General features: G+C 37.1%; 1 protein-coding gene across 1 annotated transcript in view; it reads right to left on the bottom strand.

The window, feature by feature from the left end:
• The window catches only part of LOC121453557 (serine protease inhibitor Kazal-type 5-like), a 79,316-nt gene that overhangs the window by 31,752 nt on the left and 23,376 nt on the right, over nucleotides 1-24,188 (bottom strand). The window contains exons 6-14 of the mRNA XM_041660427.1: nucleotides 21,982-22,054; nucleotides 10,691-10,818; nucleotides 9,480-9,546; nucleotides 6,835-6,962; nucleotides 5,408-5,495; nucleotides 3,670-3,797; nucleotides 2,395-2,476; nucleotides 853-980; nucleotides 171-219 (exon numbers count right to left, since the gene is read on the bottom strand). Of these exons, the coding sequence (XP_041516361.1) occupies nucleotides 171-219; nucleotides 853-980; nucleotides 2,395-2,476; nucleotides 3,670-3,797; nucleotides 5,408-5,495; nucleotides 6,835-6,962; nucleotides 9,480-9,546; nucleotides 10,691-10,818; nucleotides 21,982-22,054 (871 nt within the window). The remainder of the gene's footprint in view (nucleotides 1-170; nucleotides 220-852; nucleotides 981-2,394; nucleotides 2,477-3,669; nucleotides 3,798-5,407; nucleotides 5,496-6,834; nucleotides 6,963-9,479; nucleotides 9,547-10,690; nucleotides 10,819-21,981; nucleotides 22,055-24,188) is intronic.

Raw genomic sequence — 24,188 nt, forward strand, 5'->3', positions numbered from 1 at the left:
TCAAATCAGCCTCCTGAGAGCTGGACTGTAAGTATGAAGGTTACATGTTTCATTTGTTTATCAGGCATGAAGTTTAGACAGTAAACACTATGCTAGTGGGCAACTTAAACATCATGCCACCATGGAACCAAAACTGTAGGGCACAGCAACAATAGATCTGAGAAAATTACCTTTGCAGCTTCTCTTTTAACCTTTGCTCTTGCTCTGTCTTCTAGAATACTACGAGAAAAGGAGGAAGGAAGAGACTATGAAGAAACAAGTCATATGGCTAGAGCAGAAATTCATCAAACTCATGGGCTCATCATTGATCGATGTTTTGACTTATTTCAGGCTACCCTGAAGCCTTGGACACCAAGATATATATACATATATATATATATATATATATATGCTAATGAATTGGATTGTTAATTAGTCAATGAATTAGAATGGCTCCATTCTCTCCAGAACATGGTATGAAGGAGAGCCTTTCCTGCCCAACTGCACCAGTTCAGCATCTCCTCATCCACACTATACACCTTCCACCACCCCAGCCACTGACAACCACTGCTCTGCTGCTTGCTATCTGGATTTTATTTGAAGTTCCCCTTAGAAGTGATCTCATGCCTTACTTCTTTTTTTGTGTTTCCTGACTAGTCTACAACTGTTTCTATCATAATAGTCACATTCTGAAAGCTCTCCATTTGTTTTTGGTTGTTATTTGCTGATGTTTAAATGTGACCCTCAAAGCTGAGAGATACATAGACAATGAAAATGCATTTTTTTTTCTCCACTTTGAAGACCCTCAAGCCAAATCTTCCCATGATAGTTCCCATGACCCCGCACAAGTCTAGGGCCCCCTACTGTACTCACAAGAAAGCCTCACACATGGAGCATGTGTTGCCATGGAGTTTCCCATCGGGGCCCCTGATTGGGTCATTCTCTCTGGTGCAATATAGTTGTCCATTCTTTCTGACCTTGCGATATCCTTCACACAGCTTCTGCAAGGTCAAGGGAGAAGGTGGAGTTAATCAACACATGTTTTGTCAGAATACAAAAGTTACTGACATATGAATGTTTATTTCTTAATAGAGAGGGGCTCTTTAATTTTAGGATAAATAGTGAGTTAGCCTAGAGTAGATTTAAACTTTGAAAGAAGCATAAATATTGGTGTTTGTGTGTGTGTGTGTGTGTGTGTGTGTGTGTGTGTGTGTGTGTGAGGGTCTCAAGACACACATCACAGAAGTCACAGGAAACTTTCAGGAGTTGGTCCTTGCCTTCAATCCACCTTGTTCAGGCAAGGTCACTCTTAGATTCTGTTGTTGCATGCCTGAGTACTCCAGGCCATCTGGTCAAAGAGTTTCTTACTATAGGTGTGCTGAGATTACAATGGCCCACATCAGCTTTATTTTATTAATATAGATTCCAGTGATTTAACTCAAAGTGTCAAATTTGGTACCCAGCACCTGTTCCTGTGAGTCATCTCCCTAGACCTAAAGTGTGGGTTTTAAGCAAGATGTCAAGATGCAGATAGTTTCTGTAGTATCTCAATGGTAGTGTAAGGGAAAGGACAGTCTAGAGGGAAAAGTAAGAGATGTTCATCATCAAAACAACAGGTGATGATAAGATATACAAGTCTCTGGAGATGAATTTTGCAACATTTCAGACTTAAAAATCATGCTTTCTGACCTGATGGAGTCTAAGCATGTAAAGACAGTTATCATCAAGCCCGATGACCTGAGTTCAATCTCCAGAATGCACATGGTAGAAGGAGACAACCAGGTCCTTCAAATTATCCTTTGACCTCTATTCTCCATATGTACTCCTTGGTAACCATGTACTGATACATATATGGGAGCAGGCATGCACACATAACACACACACAAACACATGTGCATATACACACATGCACACATGCACAGACACAGGCATACACACATAAAGTAAATGCTAAACTCTCTTTTAAGTCTTGCTGTGGTGTGTGTGTGTGTGTGTGTGTGTGTGTGTGTGTGTGTGATTGCCCCCCTTTTTTCCCTTGAGACAGGGTTTCTCTGTATAACAGCCCTGGCTATCCTGGAACTCACTCTGTAGACCAGGTTGGCCTCAAACTCACAGAGATCAACCTGCCTCTGCCTCCTGAGTGCTTGTGCCACCACTGCCCAGCTAAGTCATGCTTTTTTGAAAACATGTTTTTAACTCATAATTCAGCTGTGAAGTTACAAGACTCCGTCAAAAGAAGGGTACGTGGAGCGACCCCCTGGAAAGTAGTTTGCAAAGGCTAACACCTTTGTGTTAACACTAGGAGTAAAGGTCAAGTTCTCCCATTCTCGTACGTTCTCCCATTCTAGTACGTGCTCTTAACAGGAAGAATGTATCAGTTTCACACAGCATCCATCAAGGTCAGGCCCCACTCACGGCATATGTTTCTGCGTCTTCAGACCCTCTTCTGCTTCTGGTTCCAGCTTCAGCATTCTTCTGCTCCTCAGCTTCTGCTTTGCTGAATAAAAATAAATAAATAAAAGGGATCCACTGATTTCTGCTCATTGCTCCTTTCGTCTTCCTTCTCAGCCTGGGGACGAAGGACTGGCCCCTTTATCACTGTGTAATAACAAGAGGTAACAAAACTCCTTGCAATGTGCTCTCATCCCAGAACGTCTTCAGAGTTTCCCCCATAGAAAGAGAGGTGGCAGTAGTAGCTCTGTAAACACGCTTTCTATTAACTGTCTTTCTGTTTGTGGTGAGCAAAAGACCATCAGTTTTCATCAAAGAAACCTCAACATTGGAATCGCGATGACTTTATGCTTAGAGGCTGAGAAAGACCTTCAGAAAATAAACTGACACATCTTCTCTATTATCAGGAAAGATGAGAGGCAGAGCGGTCTCAGCGATGTTCTCATGTCAGAGTGCACCAATGCCTTCTCTCACATCTCTGGTCTATCTCCTATATCATGCACATCTTGCTTTCATTTGCGCTTAAATGTATTGCTCATACCTGACTGTTTTATTGAAAACACAAAAGTGCATTACAAGGATATAGCCCAATTATTGATTGATTTTATAAATATATATATATGTGTGTGTGTGTGTGTGCTAAAAAAACTAAAATTGTTGTATAACAAAATTATATTGTATCTACAGTTAATTGATAACATTTAAAACATATATGGCTATCAATGAAAACAAAATATTTTTGTATTATAAATATAATCAAGTACTTCATGTAAGTTCAGTGAAATAATGTGAAGAGTATTCTAAACTGTGAAAGAGAGGTAGTAACTCTAACTTGCTGAGAAATTTCACAGCATGGAAAGTACTATTTCAGGTGAATTTATAGGTGTTTGTGGTTGCATATGGTATGTTTGCTTGTGGACCTTAACTCAGTTCAGTCCTAGTGTTAGAATTTAACCATCTTAGAAATGCTTAGAAGATTTGCACAGGATTCTTCCAATATTTATTCAGGTTCATGTTTTAGCAAATTCTCAGGTTAAGAAACAGAAAATAGGCATCTTAAAGCAAGTAACGATAAGCACTTACTCCTACCTTTATATTACTAACATTTTCCATGTAGCTTACTCTACATGGAAAACTGCCTTGTTATTTTGAGTCAGTTTCCTGTGAATGAAACAAGCTGGTCCTGTTAGGTCATGTGTAAGGATCTTTTTCTTTGTCACCTCAAAACTCCATACTCACAAGAAAGCCTGGCACATGGAACACAAGTTGCCATGTGTTTTTCCATCCAGACCTTGAATAGGGTCATTTTCTCTGGTACAGAAAAGTGTCCCATTCTTTGCACGATCCCGGAATTCACTACAGCGTTTCTGGACAAGGGAGATGAGACATTTTAGGTGCAGGACTATGTGCTACATCTGTATTTCTCAGCATTGCATATAAGTTAAATTGGGCAAGAGGAATAAATGGGGAAAACCAATACTTTAAAGATTTAGGACTTTAAAATATTATAATTCCATCCTTGTAATGTTCATATGCAGCAACTGTGTTCATAATCATACTATTAATAAACATATTATAAATGATTATAAATGCAAAATGCTTTAGTTTCCTTTTCTAGACAAGTGGGACTAATAAGTAATTGCCATACACAAAATTAAGAGACGTAGCTGGGTCTGAATTAAGTATATTCTAGTACAAATGAAAGAATGATTCATCAAAGTTCCAAGCACTCTTGATTTAGCTTTATTCTGAGCATATAGTCAGGAATATCATAAGATAAATTTTTTCCCAAAAGCTATTATCATTGTCACAGTCATAGAGGCAGTGATTGGCATATTTAATTGAGGCAATATAACATTTCAATAAATGTAGCAGTTCAAGAATTAGTTGGGTAATGATAGGGAGGCTTTGAAAGAGGTTAAAAAGGTGCCTTGAAAACCAGTTACAATATGCAAATATTGAGAGGAATTTAGGTTTTATTCTTATGAAATGAGACCATGATAAATATTTATAATAAAGCATAACAGTATTATATCTTTGTTTTAGAAGCAATGACAACCAGGTCTGTGGATGCTTTGAATGAATAGAGATTAACCTTAAAGAAATTAATTATATTATTAAAAGGGAAGGAGGGAAGAAGAGGAGGAGAGAGGGAGGTAGGAAGAGATCACAAATGAAAAATAAAATACTATTTCAACACATTTAAATGGGAGTATTAGAAGGATTTGGCAATATACGATTAAGAGCAAAATGGAAGGTGAAAACGAGGGCTAAGCAGAGATAGAAGGCAGCGGATTGCTTTGTAGAACTGTAATCAACAAACCATAGAAGACCAAAGAATTACAAGAATTGGATTGAGTAGGATTTCTACAGTAGTGGGAGGTTTTCTATTATTATAATAATGCACCATGACTGAAAACAACTGGGAAGGATAGAATTTATTTCAACTTAGAACTCTCAGGTCACCCTGCCCCTGCCGAGGGAAGTCAGAGAAGAGGCATTAACGGAAGCAAATCCTTGGAGGAATACTGCTTACTAGACAGTTCCTTATAGCTTCTTCAGGCTACTTTTTCATGGAACCCAGGACCACCAGAGTAAGAGTAGCACCATCTACAGGGAACTATGTCTTCCCACATTAATCTAGAATAGGTCACGCGGGGGGGTGCCTACAGTCGTTTTAGTGGGAGCATTTATTCGATCGGTGTTCCCTTTTCCCAAATGCCTCTAAGTTTCGTCAAATTGCTATAAAATTGTCTAGAATGTGGAGCTATTTTACTAATATGACTTAGTGTTTTCCTCCAAATTGATGTAGATATTTAGCATTGTAATTTTGTTTTAAGCGTAGAACAATAACTGTAATAAAATTTTCAGGATTGGGGATAATATTAACCAATATTGACAATGTATTCTGAAGTGGTATGCTTGAACACACTTAACACAACGAAAGTCACAGCTAGTTTGGTTCACTAATCCTTACCTCAATTTCCACTTTAGCTTTAGCCCTTTCCTCAGCGTCTCTCTGTTTTTTCTCTGATTTACTTTTTTCTTCCGAAAATTGTCTCATGCTGAAGAAACAAAATGAAGAGATAATGTTTCATATCTTCATGTTGCCCAATCATCACTAGGCACAGATTGAGCACTGGAGCTTTCCTGATGTTGGTGAGGCACCTCATATTTCCAAAAAGCCCTTTCATTTTGCATGCATACACATACATATGCACATACAAGTACATACTTATGTGCATAAATATTTTCTATCTTCCTTACTTTTAAATCTCCCCATTTTAAATTGTATGTTTTAAAGGAGGTAATAAGCTTTATATCTGTTGGTGTTTTATTGTTGAATTTTATTTTACTGAATAGATTTCGTTCTGTTTTGAAACATGCAAATCTGTATACACAGACCCATGCATTCCCTTGCTGGAAGCTTTAACCTTATGGACAGCAGGGTTGTCATTCATGTACACTTTATTCAGTCATCATTCTGTTAGCACCTAATTTGGGGGACAACAATGCACCAAGTCTTTAAAAACAAATCAAACCTATCCATTGTTCTCTTAGAATTTACAGCCTTGGAGAGAACAGTAAAAGTCAACCAATAATCTTAGAGGTAATTACATAATAGCCGATTGTGATGATGGTTATGAAAGACCATAACTAAGGATTATGAAGATTGATTTTCAACTAGGAAGTAGGAGGAATTATCTAAGGTAGACAGTCTTAAAACATACAGTCTACAGGGAAAGGGGACGCTATCGTCTCCGAATACAAAGACGCCTGCATTAAGACAATACTCAGCTCAATGTGTTTGCTCACACTGGTGAGTCCAACATTTTGGTGGCTAAGGCCAGAGGTTTGTAACATGTTTGAGAGTAGTCTGAGCTAAATAGCGAATTCCAGCCTAACCTGGACTACAGACTTTTATCAAAAACACACAAAGAGAAAAACATAAGTTCATAACTCAAAGGATATGCAGTGTAGCAAGGCCTGTATGAGCTGTGTTGTGGATTCAGCCTTTGTCTGTGACTTATGGTCTCAGATGATAATGTGGATGTAAAGAATTTTTGAAAATGTCCTGTCAACCCTTACACAATTAGTTAATTACTGAATATAAAGTCTTTCCCCATTCTGTACTATGACTGGTTCACTAAAAGGTCACGAAGAAACCAAACTCATGAGAGTCATGGCAGGTGTTGTAAGCCTGCTTTCTAAGAGGAAAGTGGAATTAGTTTGTACTCAGATACAGACACATACCATTTGCCAGATGGGCTTATGGTCTTAGGGGCATATCAATCTGTTCAAACACATCACAGTGCAAAAAGCTTCACTCCCAATTGCGGTCACTCATCCATCAGTCTGCTTCCCCACCTTCCCCGTGAATTGAGGAGTAGTTGATATACTCACAATATATCAGCACACAGGGCACATTTGTTCCCATGCATCTTGCCATCAGGGCCACGGATTGGGTCACTTTCGCGGGTACAAAAGAGTCTTCCACTTCTCACTTGGTTTTCAAACTCCTTACAAAGTTTCTTTGGGGTGGGAAAAGAAAACAAGCAAATATATTTGTCATTTTCTGGTCTTTAATCTTGGCATTTTGAATAATCGATTTATAATCACATAATGACAAGAAGTCTGGGAACGTTGAGAAACACAAGCACTATGTAAATGAGAACTATCTAAAAGTGAATTTTTTGCCAAGTTAACTGACACTCGTAGCATCTGTGTGGGTTATTTGTTAAAGTAAAGGAGCCGTGGAAACAGTAAGGCTTTGCAAGCCTTTTCTAAAACGAAAAGCAGTTCTTATTGTTTTCAAATATTCAGGGAAATAAAAAGGTCTTTCATGATATTCGCACACAAGCCCAACTGAATGAGAATATTGAACTTTTGAAAATTTGCTTTAATGTAACTTGAAAGTCAAGAGCAATGTAGCATTTGCAAAGAGACAGGAGCAAGGTGATATCCGGCCATTATATGAATACTGCTTCTATTGACTCTATTCATTTCTGACTATGTAGGTGATAAAATCTCAGAGAGAGGGAATGTAACCCCCTTTACATTGAACAATACAAACTCTCCTTACCTAGAAGTTCTAAAACAGACATGATTCAAAAATGCAAAAAAGATTTGTTGCCAGTAATCTTGATAATTTGATTTTGAACTTTCTGAATTCTATTGTTTGCTAAAGAATAACACACACACACACACACACACACACACACACACACACAGACATGCACATACACATGCACACACGCATACATGAATACAAGCAGTACTAGGCTTGAGGACCTCTATGTGAACTAACCTACATTGTTTTACTCTAGCTCAATCTATAAAAACAATGATTAACTGTGTGACCTTCAACTTCTCACCTCAGCCAAGACAGCGTAAGCAGCAGGCAGAGAAAAAGAGTAAGAGGTGACTGCACTGTGCATCTAACTCAGTGCGCGACACTAACAAAGTCATAGCACCTTTGGACCCTCGATGCTACCACCTACAGAGTGAGAGTTTTCTAGCTAAGTATTTTAATTTGCACTTTCAGTTCAAATTTCTTTCTGAAGATGCTTTTTAAAAAGAATCCTTTCTGCGCTAGATTAATATACTTGTTTTGAAAGAAGTGATATGTATGTTCTACACTTTCTGGGTAACAAATTTGGAATAAGCAGCAAAGCAGCCACCTGATCATCATAACACAGCTATAAAATCAATGCTCCGTGATTTCCATAACAGCAACAATAATAATTCCAGTTTATAACTTATGATTCATTCAAGAAGATTCTGAAGAAGCACTTTGTGAGCAACCCACTGACAGGTTAATTACAGGGCAGACATTGAGCTGTCATTGAAAAGCAGTTCTGCTTAGTCCAGTGGTGCTTAGTGACCCTGGTCAACAAAAGGAAGAGGCTAGGATGCTTGGGACTTGCTGGAAAACAACCCTTTTTACATACAATAGATGGGAAACATGACAGGTTAGCCCAGAGTTCCAGGCTGAAATACACAAAGCTCACACAACGCTTGGTATTCCATCTTTGACTAATGGTCCATGGAGAATTATGGGTATTGGAGGTGAAAATACAACATGACCAGAAGGTAAGAGTGAGGTCTTTTAGCCAATGTCCTTATTTTTCTGACAAGAAAATTGAGGCCCAGAGAGGAGGTCCTTTGCTCTCAATATCCACAGCATGGCAGAAAGAAGACCAAAATCCAGGTTTCTCCTCTTTCTAGCAAAAGTCTGGTGAGTTAGTTAAATTAATACTACCTTTCCCATTGAAATAAGGGTTTAATAACCCTGGTGATTTAAGATGCCAAGGCTGAATTTATAACATCAAACAAATATGATGAAACTGAATTTTAAGAGTATTTTTAAGCTACAATCTCTTTATTTAAGCAGAAGCAAGACCTTATCAAGAAGGGTTTTATTGAAGAATACCACATAGAAAAGTGAATAAGAAGTCCATTTTTTTAATAGAATTTTAGAGTAAAGCACTATTAGATACACTGCTTAAGAGACTGAACTATTTAGAAATTTTCCTACCCAGTAATGCTATGTATAAGGTTTTATACAAGTTTTTAAAAATGTATTCAAAGCAAAATGGTTGTGCGTCACACACACACACACACACACACACACACACACACACACAGAGAGAGAGAGAGAGAGGGGGGGGGGCTGATAGAAATGACCAAACACAAAGTATACTGGTACATATGTATAAAGCTGTCACCATGTAACTATTTTTATGCTAACCTGAAAAAGATTTATAAAAGGAAATGAGATCAATGGAATTTTGTGTGTAAAATTTTTTTTTCCCTTCCTTTTGTGAGGGGAAGAAAATAAAGGGTAGGAATGATATGTGTTGAACTTTAGATGAGAAAAGCTGGTTTCAAACGACCTAACTGATAAGTATACTGGAAATAGGATAATCGCGGAATTCTAATTAATATGAAATCCACGCAGTAATATGAGACAATGACATTATTCTGTTCCTTCAAAGGCGCAAGTGAGTATAGGCTCACAGGCTTCACTGTAGCAGCGAACCATTTACCTTCTCAGCATCTCGCCGAATTCTGCTCTCTCTCTCACGTGTGGCATTTTCTCGAGCTTCTTTTATACTGTCAAGGGAACAGAATCCTCTTACGGTCTAGGCCTATTGTCAGTGTCCACCCTGTTCTGAGCACTAAACACTTCCACATCCTTTACCATAACCTGTCGAGACCAATCCCCTCACAGGAGGCAAACACTTTCCTGTGTTGGATGCTGGCGCCCTAGACATTGCCACAGATAAGGAAGGGTGTGAGGCTGACTCACAGCCGGTCAATTAGGAGCTTTGTTCTGCAGAGCCAGCTGGGTGTGCCACCGTGAGTGACAAACGGAAGATTGCCAGGAAAATTCCCTCCGACAAGCAGAACCAAGAGCCTTGAAACAATGCTCTGGCAAGGGTGAAACCAAACTGAGCCTTTCAGGTATTGCCATACCACACCCTTCTGGGCCACATGTTAAACCAGATGTTGATTGGCCTTTAAGTCAGAGCAGGGTTATTTATTTCTAAAAGCTAAATTTGAATTCATCTGGAACCCATCTGGAGTCTCAGTCTGCTGTCCCAGGCTCATCCTGAGGAAATCCATCTAAAAAAGTCAGGTTCTCCTTGTCTGATAGGACTTAAAACAATGAATAAATGAAGCCAAAGAGCTACAGGATTTGGGGCCGTTTGAACAGATGCTATATTATCCTATTAATCTTCTTCAGTATTATTGTTATCACTTTGTAGTACTATTTAAAATTAGGTATCATTGCCCAGTGAGGGTCCCTACATGAGCCCAAAGGAACCCTGCACATCAAATGACCAATTTTGATTATCCAATACTTAAGTGCTTTCTAAGTCAGTCTTTTTTTTTAAAAAATCAATGTATAAGGCATTAGATATCATTACAGCATTTAAAACAAAACTTGTTTCAGTCAATTCTCCCTGCTCTTTATTTACTCTAGCCTTACCATTCAAGTCTTAAAAGTATTGTATTATGAAACACTATGTTTTTTAAAGGCACTATACATTTTAAGATGAAGTTTCAAAATTTTTCTTTTAGAAATTTTGTAGTAAAATGAAGAAAAAGGCAAGAAGTCCATCTTGTAGCTAGACCTATTTCACATTATAAAGACAAATATTCACAGGAACCATGAAGAGAACTTTACCACTCTGGGGCTCTCAGGGCAGGAAATAAGGGCCTCTTCATATGTCCATCTGGGGATGCTACTTACAAGAGCTCAGCACACATGGCACATCTATTGCCATGGGTCCTCCCATCAGGACCACGGACTGGATCATTCTCCCTTGTACATCCGAGTCGTCCATCTTGCACATAGGCCCGAAAGTCACTGCACACATCCTAAAGAAGAGGGAAAGGAGATGACACACAGGGGCTTGCAATACCATGCTCAGCAAACGCTGGTCCCAGAGAAAGAGCTTTGTGGATCTGTGTCACTTGCATTTAAGTACAGAACTGTTCATTTTCTTATTTGCTTGTTTGAAAAGAGTGCTAGATCTCAAGTGGATCATAATATAATATAATCTCACCAGCTGCTCATGCCCCAGAGATACTTAAGCTTTTAATGTAGGCACTTTAATTAGGAAAATCTGAACACAAAATGGTTTGTGATCTTGTTGTTATTTAAAACGCCATGTCTACTCACAAACAGGGAATGCGAATTAACTAAACTTCAAGGGTGATGATAGAAATCTCCAGGTCACTGCTGTAATAGCGTGACGTACGCTTGAGGACAAACCTGAATGGTGAGAAAACAAGTGTGCCTGGCAGTAACTGAAGACAAGTATTCCAACCTTAGGTCTGCAACCCACTCAGTTCACCTCTTTGAACTCCACTTTCTGCATGTGAAAAATGGGAACTCACACCCAGCCCACATTCCACATTCCAGGCCAGGATCAAAGAAACAATTAGGAAACGTGATTTGGAAATAATTATTGTGACATAAGCTAACAAAAATTACGTCGTGTAATTTCAGTGTAACTTCCACCTAAAACCAGCTCCATTTACTGTCAATATCACACTGAGAATCAATTTTTGATGGTTTTAAGATATTTCAATAGTGTGTATAGAACATATGATATGTGCCAGTGATGACTTAATAGAGCACAAATATAAAAAACAGAATGTATGCAATTACAGTGAATTTAAGAGCAAGAGGCTCAGATTGGAGAATTCTAGAGGGTAAAAGATTAAAGCGGCAAGAAAAATGACAGCATCGTCCCTCCTACTAACTGTCCCATGTGTTTCAGGACAAGTTACAGGAAGGAAATAAACTCACATACATGTTATTGCACTCATTTATTTTCTCACTTATTCTAGAAAATTCGTGACAAATTTATAAGACTTTGGGAAGTCTACTGTTTTGTAGGGTTGCATTGTAAACAGAGCTAGAATACTGTTCTGAGGTGTTTTGTATGCTAACAGGAAGATCACAGCCACGTAAACAACACTTTCATATCATGGTAGGTGCTGCGAAAATAAGCCCAAGACACAGCTATAATATGCTTCACTGAAATGCCAAAGTGTTAGAAACTTCTTTCTGAAAAGATTATTTTTGTGGCGAAGTGATATTAGTGAGAAGGAGCCGACCCACAGAGAGTTGAGGAAGAGCAGAAAAGGGCAAAGATTTGTCGGAGCAGGATCATGCTGTTTGAGCAGCAGAAGAAAGTGTGGTTGTCACAGAGGAAAGGGCAGGTGAGCTGCCTTTCTATAAGATGTCATTTTTATAAGGCGTAGAAACATCCATAGGAAACTGTGGATCAAAGTTACTGACATAGAACAATGTGGCCCTTGCCCTTCACCAGAAAACCAAGGGCAGCATACTAGGTCACAGGTGTTGGCTGGGGGACAACAGGGTGAATCAAAAGGCCAGCTGGGAGATTACAGAACAGGTGCAGGCATTTATTACTCCACCTCCTTGTCCTCCAGACTCCAAGGATGGTGAATCACAACCTACAGAAAACACCTCTTTTTAATGCTGACAATTATCAAGCACTTGCAGATGGATCCTGACCAGGAAGAGAGGCAGCAACTGGGCAGGTTCCAGAACTTTCAGCTCTTGCTCTTATTTCTTGTCCTAACAATCCATTCACCAGAAGCTTGATCTTGGACATTAACTCATTTTGGGAGGAAGAAAGCTAGGGCTGTTATGACATTTAATGTTTAAAATATGTACCTATCTCAGAAATAAAACAACAACATCAAAGAAATACTATCTACTGAAAACAATGAATCAGCTGAAGAGGAAATTGTCAGGATGAATAGAAGAATAATTTACCAAAGGTGCAAGCATTCTTCAGAAAATAAAAGGTACTTTTATTATGAAACAAGACAATATATGATACAGAAACAACAATATATAATAGAATGTCCATACTTAGAAAAGATTTAAATAGCAATAAATAAAACAATACAGAGAATGAAAGTGGGATATGTTCAAACAGATAATGGATTTTAAGTTAGACGTTGAGGTCCAGGGAATCTTCCAAAAGGCAATAGCAATGAAATATTTAAAACACAGAAGCCTAGTGAAAACAAAATTAAAAATTTCACAAAATGGGAGAAAGCAGAAGTACAAACGTCTGAACAAGTAAGGAAAATTCATAGATTCTATGAAAAATGAAAGATAAAAACAGTTTTAAGAACAGAATGCTATAATCTATCTAGTTAACCTGAAGCTTCTTGAAGAATAGCAGATTTCCAGGATGTAAGCTGAGAAATTAGCTCATATTGTGAAAGAAGTCAGAAATCAACAATAGAGACAGATAAGAGCCAAACTTGTAAATATTTGAATATATGGATTTTAAGTTTGGGGCAATCATAATTGCAGGAAAAGTGTGTATGTTACATTTAAATGGCCACCAATGGGAAATTGAAAACAATAAACTAATTTGAAAATGATTTTAAGAACTGAAGATAACAATTAAGAAAAACAAAAGAAACAAGTTGGACTATAGCAGAAGTAACAGAAAAGGTAAATTATTTAAACCCACAAAGAAAGGACATAGTGTTTGAGTCATTTAAAAGTAATATCAAAACATATGATTTGTTGACTGCAGGGAAAATTTAAAAACTAAAAGGTTTACGATGGTTAAATTCACTGGGTCACAAAAGAACAAAAATATAGGAATGTGAGGAAGGGGATGTAAACACGGTGAGAGAGAAAGAGTGGAGGCAAGAGAAGCCAGAACACATTATATAAATACAAAGAGTAAGTCCAATAAAAAGCAAAATTATAAAAGGGTGGGGTCTTTTTCTGGTAGGCTATTTAACTAGAGGATCAATTATAAAACACATGAATTAATTTCATGTTCTTTTCCCAAAATTGGATTAATTACAAAGAGATCTAAAGATGTAAAAATAAGTAAGGCATACAAATATTTGAAATTAAAGTAAGAAAAATATGCAAAAATAAGGAAATAGGCAGGGAGTAGATGCAAATCTTAGCCACAGTCTGGATGCATTATTAGTGATTAATCAGATCATTATGTAAAACAGAATTAGGGGACAAGGAATGTGTAACAATAATAAACATACACTCCCCCAACATAAGCCCTCCCTCTCCCAAATAATTCAAACTCTATAATAACATTAGATAAACCAATAGTTAGAATAATAGGCTTTACCAAAGACTAAGAGAACTATTCATTAAGAAAGAATAAGGTTATTAATCTTGTAGATTTTTGAAGAAAACTAACAAAATAAAAACAAATAATATTATTTTTTGAAACATATGAAGTAAATTATCAAAGTAAAGTATACATTTGTTAACAAAAAGCCAAATTTTCCTGAATAACCATTATCATATAGTCTATAATTCCTAACCAAATTTCATTAACGTTTAGACCTAATATAACAACACTCTACGAAAATAAAATAATGAAGTACTACATTACTTTGAATTAGAGAGTATTAGGAATTATTTAGTTTATAATGACAATTGAAATGCCTAAAGTAAGAATGCTCAGACTGACAATCACTAATATTTTATATATGCTAATCTATTAACAAATACTAGCAAAATTGGGAATATTTTCATATTCCTGCTGGAATGTAAATTGATATAATAATTATGGAAATCACTTTGCAGGCTTCTCAGAAGACTGAGAATAGAAATATATAGAACCAGCTATTACTACTCCTGCCCACATACCCGACAGACTCCTGATCAACATACCATGAAAATATTTGCACAGCCATGTTTGCTGTTGTACTAGTCACAATAGTTAAAAAATGGAAGCACCCTAGATGTTCATTGACAGATGAGTGGGTAAAGAAAATGTGACATACGCACAAATAGAAATTTATTAAGCAGTAAGAATGAAATAATCACATTTAAAAAAAATAGGAGTGCAGGTGGGCACCATTATGTTAAATGAGTGTGTGTAGGTATGTGTGTCTATATGTGCATGTGTTTGTGTGTGTGCGTGCATGTATATGCCTGTGTGTATCTCTATGTGTCTGTATGTGCCTGTATATCTGTATATATGAATGTGTATGTGTATCTGTGTGTGTTTCTGTGTGTCTCTTTTTCTGTACATATCTGCATATATCTCTGTGTGTCTCTTTGTGCACATGTGTCTGTGTGTATATTTGTGTGTGTCTGTATGAGTCTCTGTGTATGTATATGTCTCTGTATGGTGTATCTGTGTGTGCATGACTGTATTAGTCTGTGTGTGTTTGTCTTAATCTGTATGCCTCTTTGTGTTTATCTGTGTGTGATGAAGTAGAAAGCATATGTGGAAGACGAGAACTTGAAGGATGGAAGAGGGAAGTATAAAAAAGTATATCAATGATACCCATGTGACTATAAAGGCATAATTGGTGCACACGTGGCATAAATGCATGTTAATGTCACATTGACACAAAGGCAGAAAACAAAGATTTAGGGGGAAGGACTATTAAAGAAAGGGTAAAAAAGAACAAAATAAAATCACATATGTTTGAAAATACATAATTTGGTATGCTAATTTGCAGGTCTTTTAAAAAATAACAATTGATATAATAGTCATCAAAAAACAAAATATTAAAGTAAACAGGAACAAACAGAGGTAAGATCTGAAGGCCATGGAAGATGAGAACAATAGATAATATTACTGGCATGAATGCTAAAAAGGATGATAAAAATTCAGAACTATAATTAAAAATAGCTGTACAAAATTTGTGCTAATACATATAAATTAAAATGGATGTATGACTGCACAAATATGCTAATGATGAATAAACATGTTGAATACATAAAGATTATTTTAATTGACATAATAATCTGTGATAGTTCCTCCCAAAATGACTATCTAAAGAGTTTTACAGTCGAATTTTCTAAGATTTAGAAAACTTTTGTGAGACACAATAATTTACAATTACTCCAAAAATAAAAAAGTTGTAACATTACAGAGGTATTATTTATGTATCATAAAAGTCTCTCAAGTAATAACACAGTGATTTTCAAATAAATCTACGGAATTGTAAAGCTGTCACCAGACACCAGTTTGGGAATATTTCCATCTACTTTAAAAATTCCCCAGGGTCATTACAATCTTATTGCTTAGATCCTGCTTTAGGCAACGACAGAATATCTTTCTGACAAAATGTGCTATTTCTGAATGTTTCATACAGATGGACTTGTAAATATGATTGTTTAATTCTAATTTCTTTAACTTTGTAAATTTTTTCCGAGATTCATCCATTTGTAACACTGACAGTCACACATTCCTCCCTATTATTTAATGTTACTTCAGTTCATGCATATTATTTATCAGCTCACCTCTGGACATTTATGCCTTGGATTGATTAAAGTTTTGAAATATTAAAAGCAAGACTTCCATGCATGCAACATGTCTGACGTTGGGGAGACATTTTTTTTTCACTCACTAGGTTCCTAGGATTGCATTTATGGGGTTCTATGGTGAATCTATGATTAAAGTGAAATTTGGATTAAGAGAGGGAGAGAGAAACAAAGAAATCTGTGTTATTTCTTAATTATGTAATTCCATGCTTCAACCCATGAGTTGACATGCTGAACCCATCATTTTATCATTAAGGTATGAATTCCAAGTTTCTTTCTATTGACACTGAGTAACCTTGCATTGTTTGACACTATAGGTTTATAGTTCAATTTGAATTTGTTTATTAAATGCTCCAACACTTTTATATAACTTCTAGGATCAATTGTACAATTTCCTTGTTAAAATATTAATGTGTCAGACTTTGTTGACTTCCCATGGGAGCCCTTGCCTATTGGGAGGGGTGGATGGGGGATGGGCTGGAAGAAGGGTGGGGAGAGGGGGGGGTGGGAGGGAGAATTGTGGATGGAAAGTAAAATAAAATCAAAAAATAAATAAAAAAGAAAGAAAGTAACCATGACTTTATTTTGACATAATTTATGCTGAATTAATAGATTTTTAAAAAGTTGCTATCTTAAATATATTGACTTTTCTAAATAATGAGAAGGGGTTATCTCAGCCTCAAACTTCATGGCAATGTATCACTTAATTATGGGACCATGTGCTGAGAATTACTTTGTTTAGGTGATCTTATCTTTGTAAAAACATCAGAGATATAACTATAGAAACTTACATAGTATGATTTACTTTATTAACTATATAACACAAGGCATGTATAGACACACACACAGAGACACACAGACACAGACACACACACCCCTACTGATTCCAGGACCATTATGAACAGAACAACAGAAGATTAAATCAAACCAATAAGATGATGTAATCAAGAGACACAGGTATCAAATTGTGTCACATGCCTCTGCTTTACATAGTCGACAGTGCATAGGTTTGTTTAGCCCAGTAGCACCACAATCATGTGACTATAACATTGAGCTGTGATGCTAGGATTCCTATGAGGTTTCTCGACAATGGGTGTTTCAGTTCTGTTATAATTTTGTAGGTCCTTGGAGTTCCTGAACACATGGTACATGACTGTGTTTAAATCCTTCATTTCTCTTTGTGATATTTTACAGAATAAGCCACACACTTCCTATTATACATTTTATGGTCTACAGATTTAAATTAATTGTTTTAATCTTGAATCATTCATTGCTAGTTCATAGAAGTACAGTTGGTTTTTACAACTGGGCTTGTACATTGAAACAATTTTATATGCATTTATTAGCACTAATGGTTTTGCTTCTGTGTGCAGTTAGTAATTTACATTCATATGTATTATATCATAATTCTGTAATTATAGATATGTTGTTGCCTTTACAAGAACTGTGTATCTATTTCAATAAAACTGTCTAACAGTGACTAGAAGTTCCAGCTCAATGCTGACTAAAAATATTAAGAATAAATGACTAGCCGGGCGGTGGTGGTGCACGCCTTTAATCCCAGCACTCGGGAGGCAGAGACAGGCAGATCTCTGTGAGTTCGAGGCCAGCCTGGTTTACAAGAGCTAGTTCCAGGACAGGAACCAAAAGCTACAGAGAAACCCTGTCTCGAAAAATCAAAAAAAAAAAAAATAAGCGACTATTTTCTCTCGTTAATTTTAAGGACAAAATACTTATTCTCTTATCTCTAAACATGATGCTGTTTCCATAGTTGTTCTCCATCAGGGATGCTTTATACATAAACAGTTATTAGCTCAGCTACTGGATTTTATTAACTCCCTCTCAACATCTTTTGCTTGGTTTTTCCCTCTCTTCTATCAATATATTGTGCTAGACTAGTAGATTTTTGTTGTTGTTGTTAGTGAACTTTGCGTTTTTATCTTGTTTCCACTTGCAGATTGCTTTATCTTCCCAGGGCTGTGGATTACACTTTTGTTAGGGTTTCCACATCCCTGATTAACACTTGTCAGTAGCTTCCAGTTCTTATAATCTCCTGCTGTGGTTATTGTTTCAAAGTAATGCTGACCTGGTAGAATGAGGTGGTAATGAGTCCTCTCTTATGAGAGTCTCTAGAGGATTAGGATTATTTTTTCTGTTAGAACCCGAGAGAGTCTTCTGTGCCTGTACTTGTCCTTGATTAGCTTTCATTTTTTTTTCAGGTAGCTTATTCTATTGCATATGTATGGGTGTTTTTCTTGTATGTATATGTGTGCAACATGATATACAAGAGGCCAAAAGAGGGTATCGGATCTCCTAGAAATGAAGTTACAGATGTTATAGATGTTAGGAGTTCTGGGAGTAGAACATTCTGGGAATAGAGCCATGTCTCCAGTCTGACTCAAGTTCGCTAGCTGAATTAGATCTGATTTGATTATTTACTTGTTTGTTTATTGTATGTATCTGTGCAATGTAATATGTATCATGTGATATGATATGATGTGATGTGGTGTGTGTGAGTGTGTAAGTGTGGGTGTATATGTGTGTAGGCACATGTGAAGGTCAAGGAACTTTAACTGCCTTAGATGTTTTTTGATTATATGTTCATCTATTTGTTTGTATCAATATATCACAATAATATATAATATAATAAATTTGCCCTCATATTTTAGGTGAGTGTCAGAATAGTATCATTTCTATTTTAAAAAGTAATTTATTTCTAGTGAAGTTTTGTTTCTTTCTTCTCATTCTTTCCTTAAAGTTACAAAATGATTGTTTCAATATTTTGTGTGCATCTATTCCAAGTACTTTTTCTGTCAAGTTAAACAGCTGTTTGCACTCAGAAACATTTTTTGATATTTCTCATATATATATATATATATAACATTATATATACATTCTTCATTTTCACCATTCACATTCTTAAAACAATGCACAATATACAAAGCACTACGGAGATGAATGATCCTCAATTCTCCCCTAAAGTTTACTTTCGCTCTACTTTCCCCTACCTTGCATTACCTCTTTGACATCTTCCCTCACACGATTTGTGGTAGCTGATGTCTGCTAAGCAAGCATAGGCAGCTGTTATCTGCAAACCTGGCTTCTTTTTTAAATCTCCCGAGACTTGGGAGCTTAATGGTCAACCATTGAGTTGATATAAACATTGGTCAAATACCTCTACCTAAAAAGATTACAGATGGAGTTTTGGGCATGGGGTGACCATTACATTTCATCTTCACTTGGGTGCCTTGTTTTCTGAGATCTTGTATAGATTTGGAGTTGACAGGAAGTGAAATGTCTGGGCTTCTCGAGATTTTGAAGCCTGAGACACCTCCCCCAAGCAGGACTGTAACCCTAGGTACATCCTCCTTGCTCCTGGTGGAGACCATCACATCCACAAAAACATGTATGGGCGGTGCAATTCTACGTTATCCCCAGTTCGTTCTGTCCCTTTTAGCATTGCACTGAAGCAGCCGATGCCCAGGGCTAGCCTGGCATAGAGCCTCAATAGCAACTGGAGAGGACAAGAGACGGCTTATTGCTAAGCCAAACAATCACCCTTCCCATTCTTCCTATCCAAAGTGAGGCAGTTTCCAGCACAACTGCATAACCTGTAGATAATTTTCAGAGCACTAAAGAGATGTTAGATTAATTCTTTCTAACTTATATCCCAGTTGAGAAAAGAGATTTCCTGATTTCTGTATAGCCTGAAGTCTCAGCATGTAGGAAATTTTAAAGGGTTGATTCTAAACTTGATAAGAATAATTAAAAACAAAAATGTATAGCTCCTTGGCCTTATACACAAAATTGCAAAATCTATGAAGAATTACTATCCAAAGTACATTAAACTTTATTCTGAATAACTATAGTATAGCTTAAAACAATAGTCTCACGCCAAGAAATCTCTAAGATTTTTATATTAAAGGCTAAAATTATTTTAACAATTACAGAAAGTCACTTGATAATGACCAGCACACATTCAGCAGATTGGGAATCAATAGATAAAACTCATACTAACTCCCCAGAAGATAAATAATTAGCAGATAAAACCGTGGAAGTGTTCCCTTTAATATGAGAAAAGAGGAAGTGTTCTTTAGGTGTTTAACCCCGAATCCTTGCCAGTGATGTAAGGAATGAAAGAGAAATAGAGAATTAACTAATATTGAAAGAAAATAATTAAACTATAATTAATACAGATTATGTTATCAATTGCTAAGCAAAATATAACACAAGGATTAAGCTGAGAGAATTAACATAGCTGACAGAATTCCATCATTTTATATTTTAAGATTCCCACTTAAATTTTAGCAAATCTCATTCTACAGATGTAAACATTCAAGTAGTAGTCGTCTTTAAATAGATTTAAGATAAGGTGTGTGTATGTATGTGTGTGTGTGAATGTCTTTGTTAATTTTTTTCTCATTTACTTGTGTTTCATATTTTTAAACACCATTGGCTAACCGAAGTACTAATTAAGAAGACATAAAGAAGAGAAGAAAGGAAGTTGCAGAGCTGTTTCAGAAGAGAAACTCAGATTTTAAAGGAACGGCCAGTCCTCCTAGCTTTTGTAGCTTAAAAGGTAGTCAGTCCCTTTAATTATAGATAAAGGATTTGCAGGTATTGGTTGGCTGAGTAGCTGTCCTGGTATTTGTCTAAAGAGTGAGACTGACTGAGCCCCGAGGAAGAATTTAGTCAACTATGTTTATCGCGGAGGCAGAAGTTCTCAGACATTCCTCGGCTGTGGTGTTGCCAAGGAAGATGGTAGCTGGGTTAGACCATGGATGATACAAGTAATTAGGGTGTGTCTACCTTGACTGATCATTTTAATTATATGTCAGGGACAAAGGAGGAGGAAGAGAAGTAAGAAATTAAAGAAAAAGCAACAAAGGGGACCAGGAGGTAATGCCCTGGTCAGCCTAGCTGGTAACAGCCTGTGTTTGGTCAACTAAAATTGTGAGATTTTGTAAGGCAGGTATTTCCATTAATATGGAAATCCTTATTTCATTTATTAATGTTTTAAGAGTTATTTTTGGATTTTTCTATGATAAAATATATATCCAATGAAATGGTTGTGTGATGCTCCTTATATATTCAGTGTGTTTTTTTTTCCTTTTATTTTATGACTTGGTTTTCTTTTAACCATTGGACACTAAATTCATGCAAAATATTAGCTTGAATTTCAACCTGCAAAATAGACACACATGAGTCCAGTTGAATTAAATTAGGAGAACACTCCAAGTGTTGTACAAGAGAAAAAGAAAGGAATAAAACAGAAAAAAGGGCAAAGAAACGGACTTTCTTTAAAATGCCTTCCAATGCATGTTAAACACTGTGATTCGCTTTTAAAATTGAGTTGATAAAATAATGACAGCCAGAGATACACAGATTGCCCATATTACGCAGAAAATACAAGTTCTGAGAGGTGTTATAATCTCTGTAGTTCAAGAAAGGTTCATACAGGAACTAGACAGACAGGAGGTAAGAGAAACTCTCAGAAAGCTCTCCCCATCCGGCTAGCTCCTCCTCTCAGCATCTGTCAATGCTTCCTGAGTTGGGTCATGGGTTGGGCCTATGGACAAGCTGTACCAGATACTCAGCCCACCCTTCTCTAAGTCACATTCCCTCCCTTCTAAGTGGTTGGCTTCACAACAGGTAATTAGGAAGCAAACAGATAACTCTGAATAGAGTCCAGCATCTTTTTGAAAGTAAATGTGGCTTACCTTTGCTGGGGCAGCCGCCCTGGTAGCTCTTGATAAATCTCCCACGCTCTTATTGGACTTGGCTTCTTCTTCTCTGAGAAAGAGAGAGGACTAGCATAATTTGATGTTAAAATTACTTGTTGCTCAGCAATCTTTAGGAATAAAGACAGACATGATCAAGTTGCTTTTGACTGCTTACTGTGCTCAGCCTGAGCTGCCAGAGTGAAAATAGTTCCCATAATGAATGAGCAAGACCCTCCATGCTCAAAAAAAAAAAAAGTCTCAAATATGTACAAGGATAGACAAGAACCTTGGTGTTTAACTAACATACCTGACCTTGGATACTTCCTTCAGTAAGATGACTATAATGCTACTGTAAACATTGGTCTGTGTCATTATTTGCAACATTTGAAAGACTATTTACATTGAACTTGACAGCCCATTATCAACGTCAAGATAATCCTAGCAAATCATAGTCTCCTTCTTCCCAGGTGAGCCAAGTATTTTATTATACAGATAAAGAATAACAATTTAACAAAGACAAACACATAGGCATCCTCAGGAATATTAACCTTCATCAGGCGATGAAAGGAGACAGAGACAGAGACCCACACGGGAGCACCGGACAGAAATCTCAAGGTCCAAATCAGGAGCAGAAGGAGACGGAGCACGAGCAAGGAACTCAGGACCACGAGGGGTGCACCCACACACTAAGACAATGGGGATGTTCTATTGGGATCTCACCAAGGCCAGCTGGCCTAGGTCTGAAAAAACATCGGATAAATCCGGACTAGCTGAACATAGCGGACAATGAGGAATACTGAGAATTCAAGAACAATTGCAGTGGGTTTTTGATCCTACTGCACGTACTGGCTTTGTGGGAGCCTAGGCAGTTTGGATGCTCACCTTACGAGACCTGGATAGAGGTGGGCAGTCCTTGGGCTTCCCACAGGTCAGGGAACCCTGATTGCTCTTCGAGCAGATGAGGGAGGGGGAATTGATCGGGGGAGGGGGAGGGAAATGGGAAGCGGTTGTGGGGACGAGGCAGAAATCCTTAATAAATAAATAAATTAAAAAAAAATAAAAAAATAAAAAAAATAAAAATAAAAAAAAAATAATAACAAGTGACTCTAATATTAAACTATTTTATTCTTGTTTAAAATCATCAGTAATTTCTTTATTCAAAGATTTGACTTCACATATATGATGAAAGGGAATCTTTGCTGTGAACAAGATGCTTGCTGGTTCATGTACAGCTTTCAAAAGAATGAGAAAGTGTTATTACACATGCATGGAATCCCCCACCCTAAATACTGTCCTGCCATGCGTCTTCATCCCTTCAGTACAAGTAACATATACGTCTAGTGCTTTGTTATGTTAATATTATTCAATACGTCACATTAAATCCTTGACATACGCCATCATGACTTTTGAAAAACCAATTATAGGATAATTGTCTTAAAAGGAATAAGCTTAGCATTGCCCTGATATGAACATTGAAGTCTTGAAAGTATTCAGAAATGAAGATGGGAACCCTCTAAAAAACATATCAGTGGCCTGCAGGTGTATGTCAGTGGTACCGTCCTTGATTAGCATTCAGGGAGCCTTAGGTTCAATCTTTGACACTACAAAAAATATTCAAAAAGAATCTTAAAAAGAATTGTGATACTCTGGTTCCAGGATTTAGAACTGATAATGCAAACCTTCTACTGCCTTCTGTTTGTTGTTGAAGAGAAAGGAATCAAGCTCAGGAACGTTGAACAGATGCTGAGGTGTTGAGTAATAATCCTGGTAAATTTCCAGTATTCTTTCTGAGCCGAGCAGTGAAAGCTGTGTTGAGATTTTAGTCCACCACACCCTCGTACAATCTTAGCCTGTTCTCCCTGGCACTTGAATGGGTCTAAATGCATTCTCCACAAATCTCTCTGCTGGCTGGCAGCCACTAGACCAGTCTGCTTTCTCCTCAGAGAATCTGCTCGACCTCTCAGGCACGGCAGAGTCAAGTCTTAACAGGCCCAGGAATCTGTCTTAAGTTCTTTGTATCTGAGAAACAGGAAGCTCAAAGTGGAACTACAATCCTGAGAATACTACAGGGTGCTCGTCTATTTGCATGGGGCTCCCTGACAGGTCTTTGAAATCCCATTGAGTGATCATTAAAGTCTTTCTCTGTGTGTGAGTGACAATTATCCAGTTTTATCTGATGGGAGGTGCCAGAATGGTCTGTTCAC

The sequence above is a fragment of the Microtus oregoni genome, unplaced genomic scaffold (assembly GCF_018167655.1).
Source record: "Microtus oregoni isolate MIOR12 unplaced genomic scaffold, Mior012 000011F_ref0000422, whole genome shotgun sequence".
NCBI lineage: Eukaryota > Metazoa > Chordata > Mammalia > Rodentia > Cricetidae > Microtus > Microtus oregoni.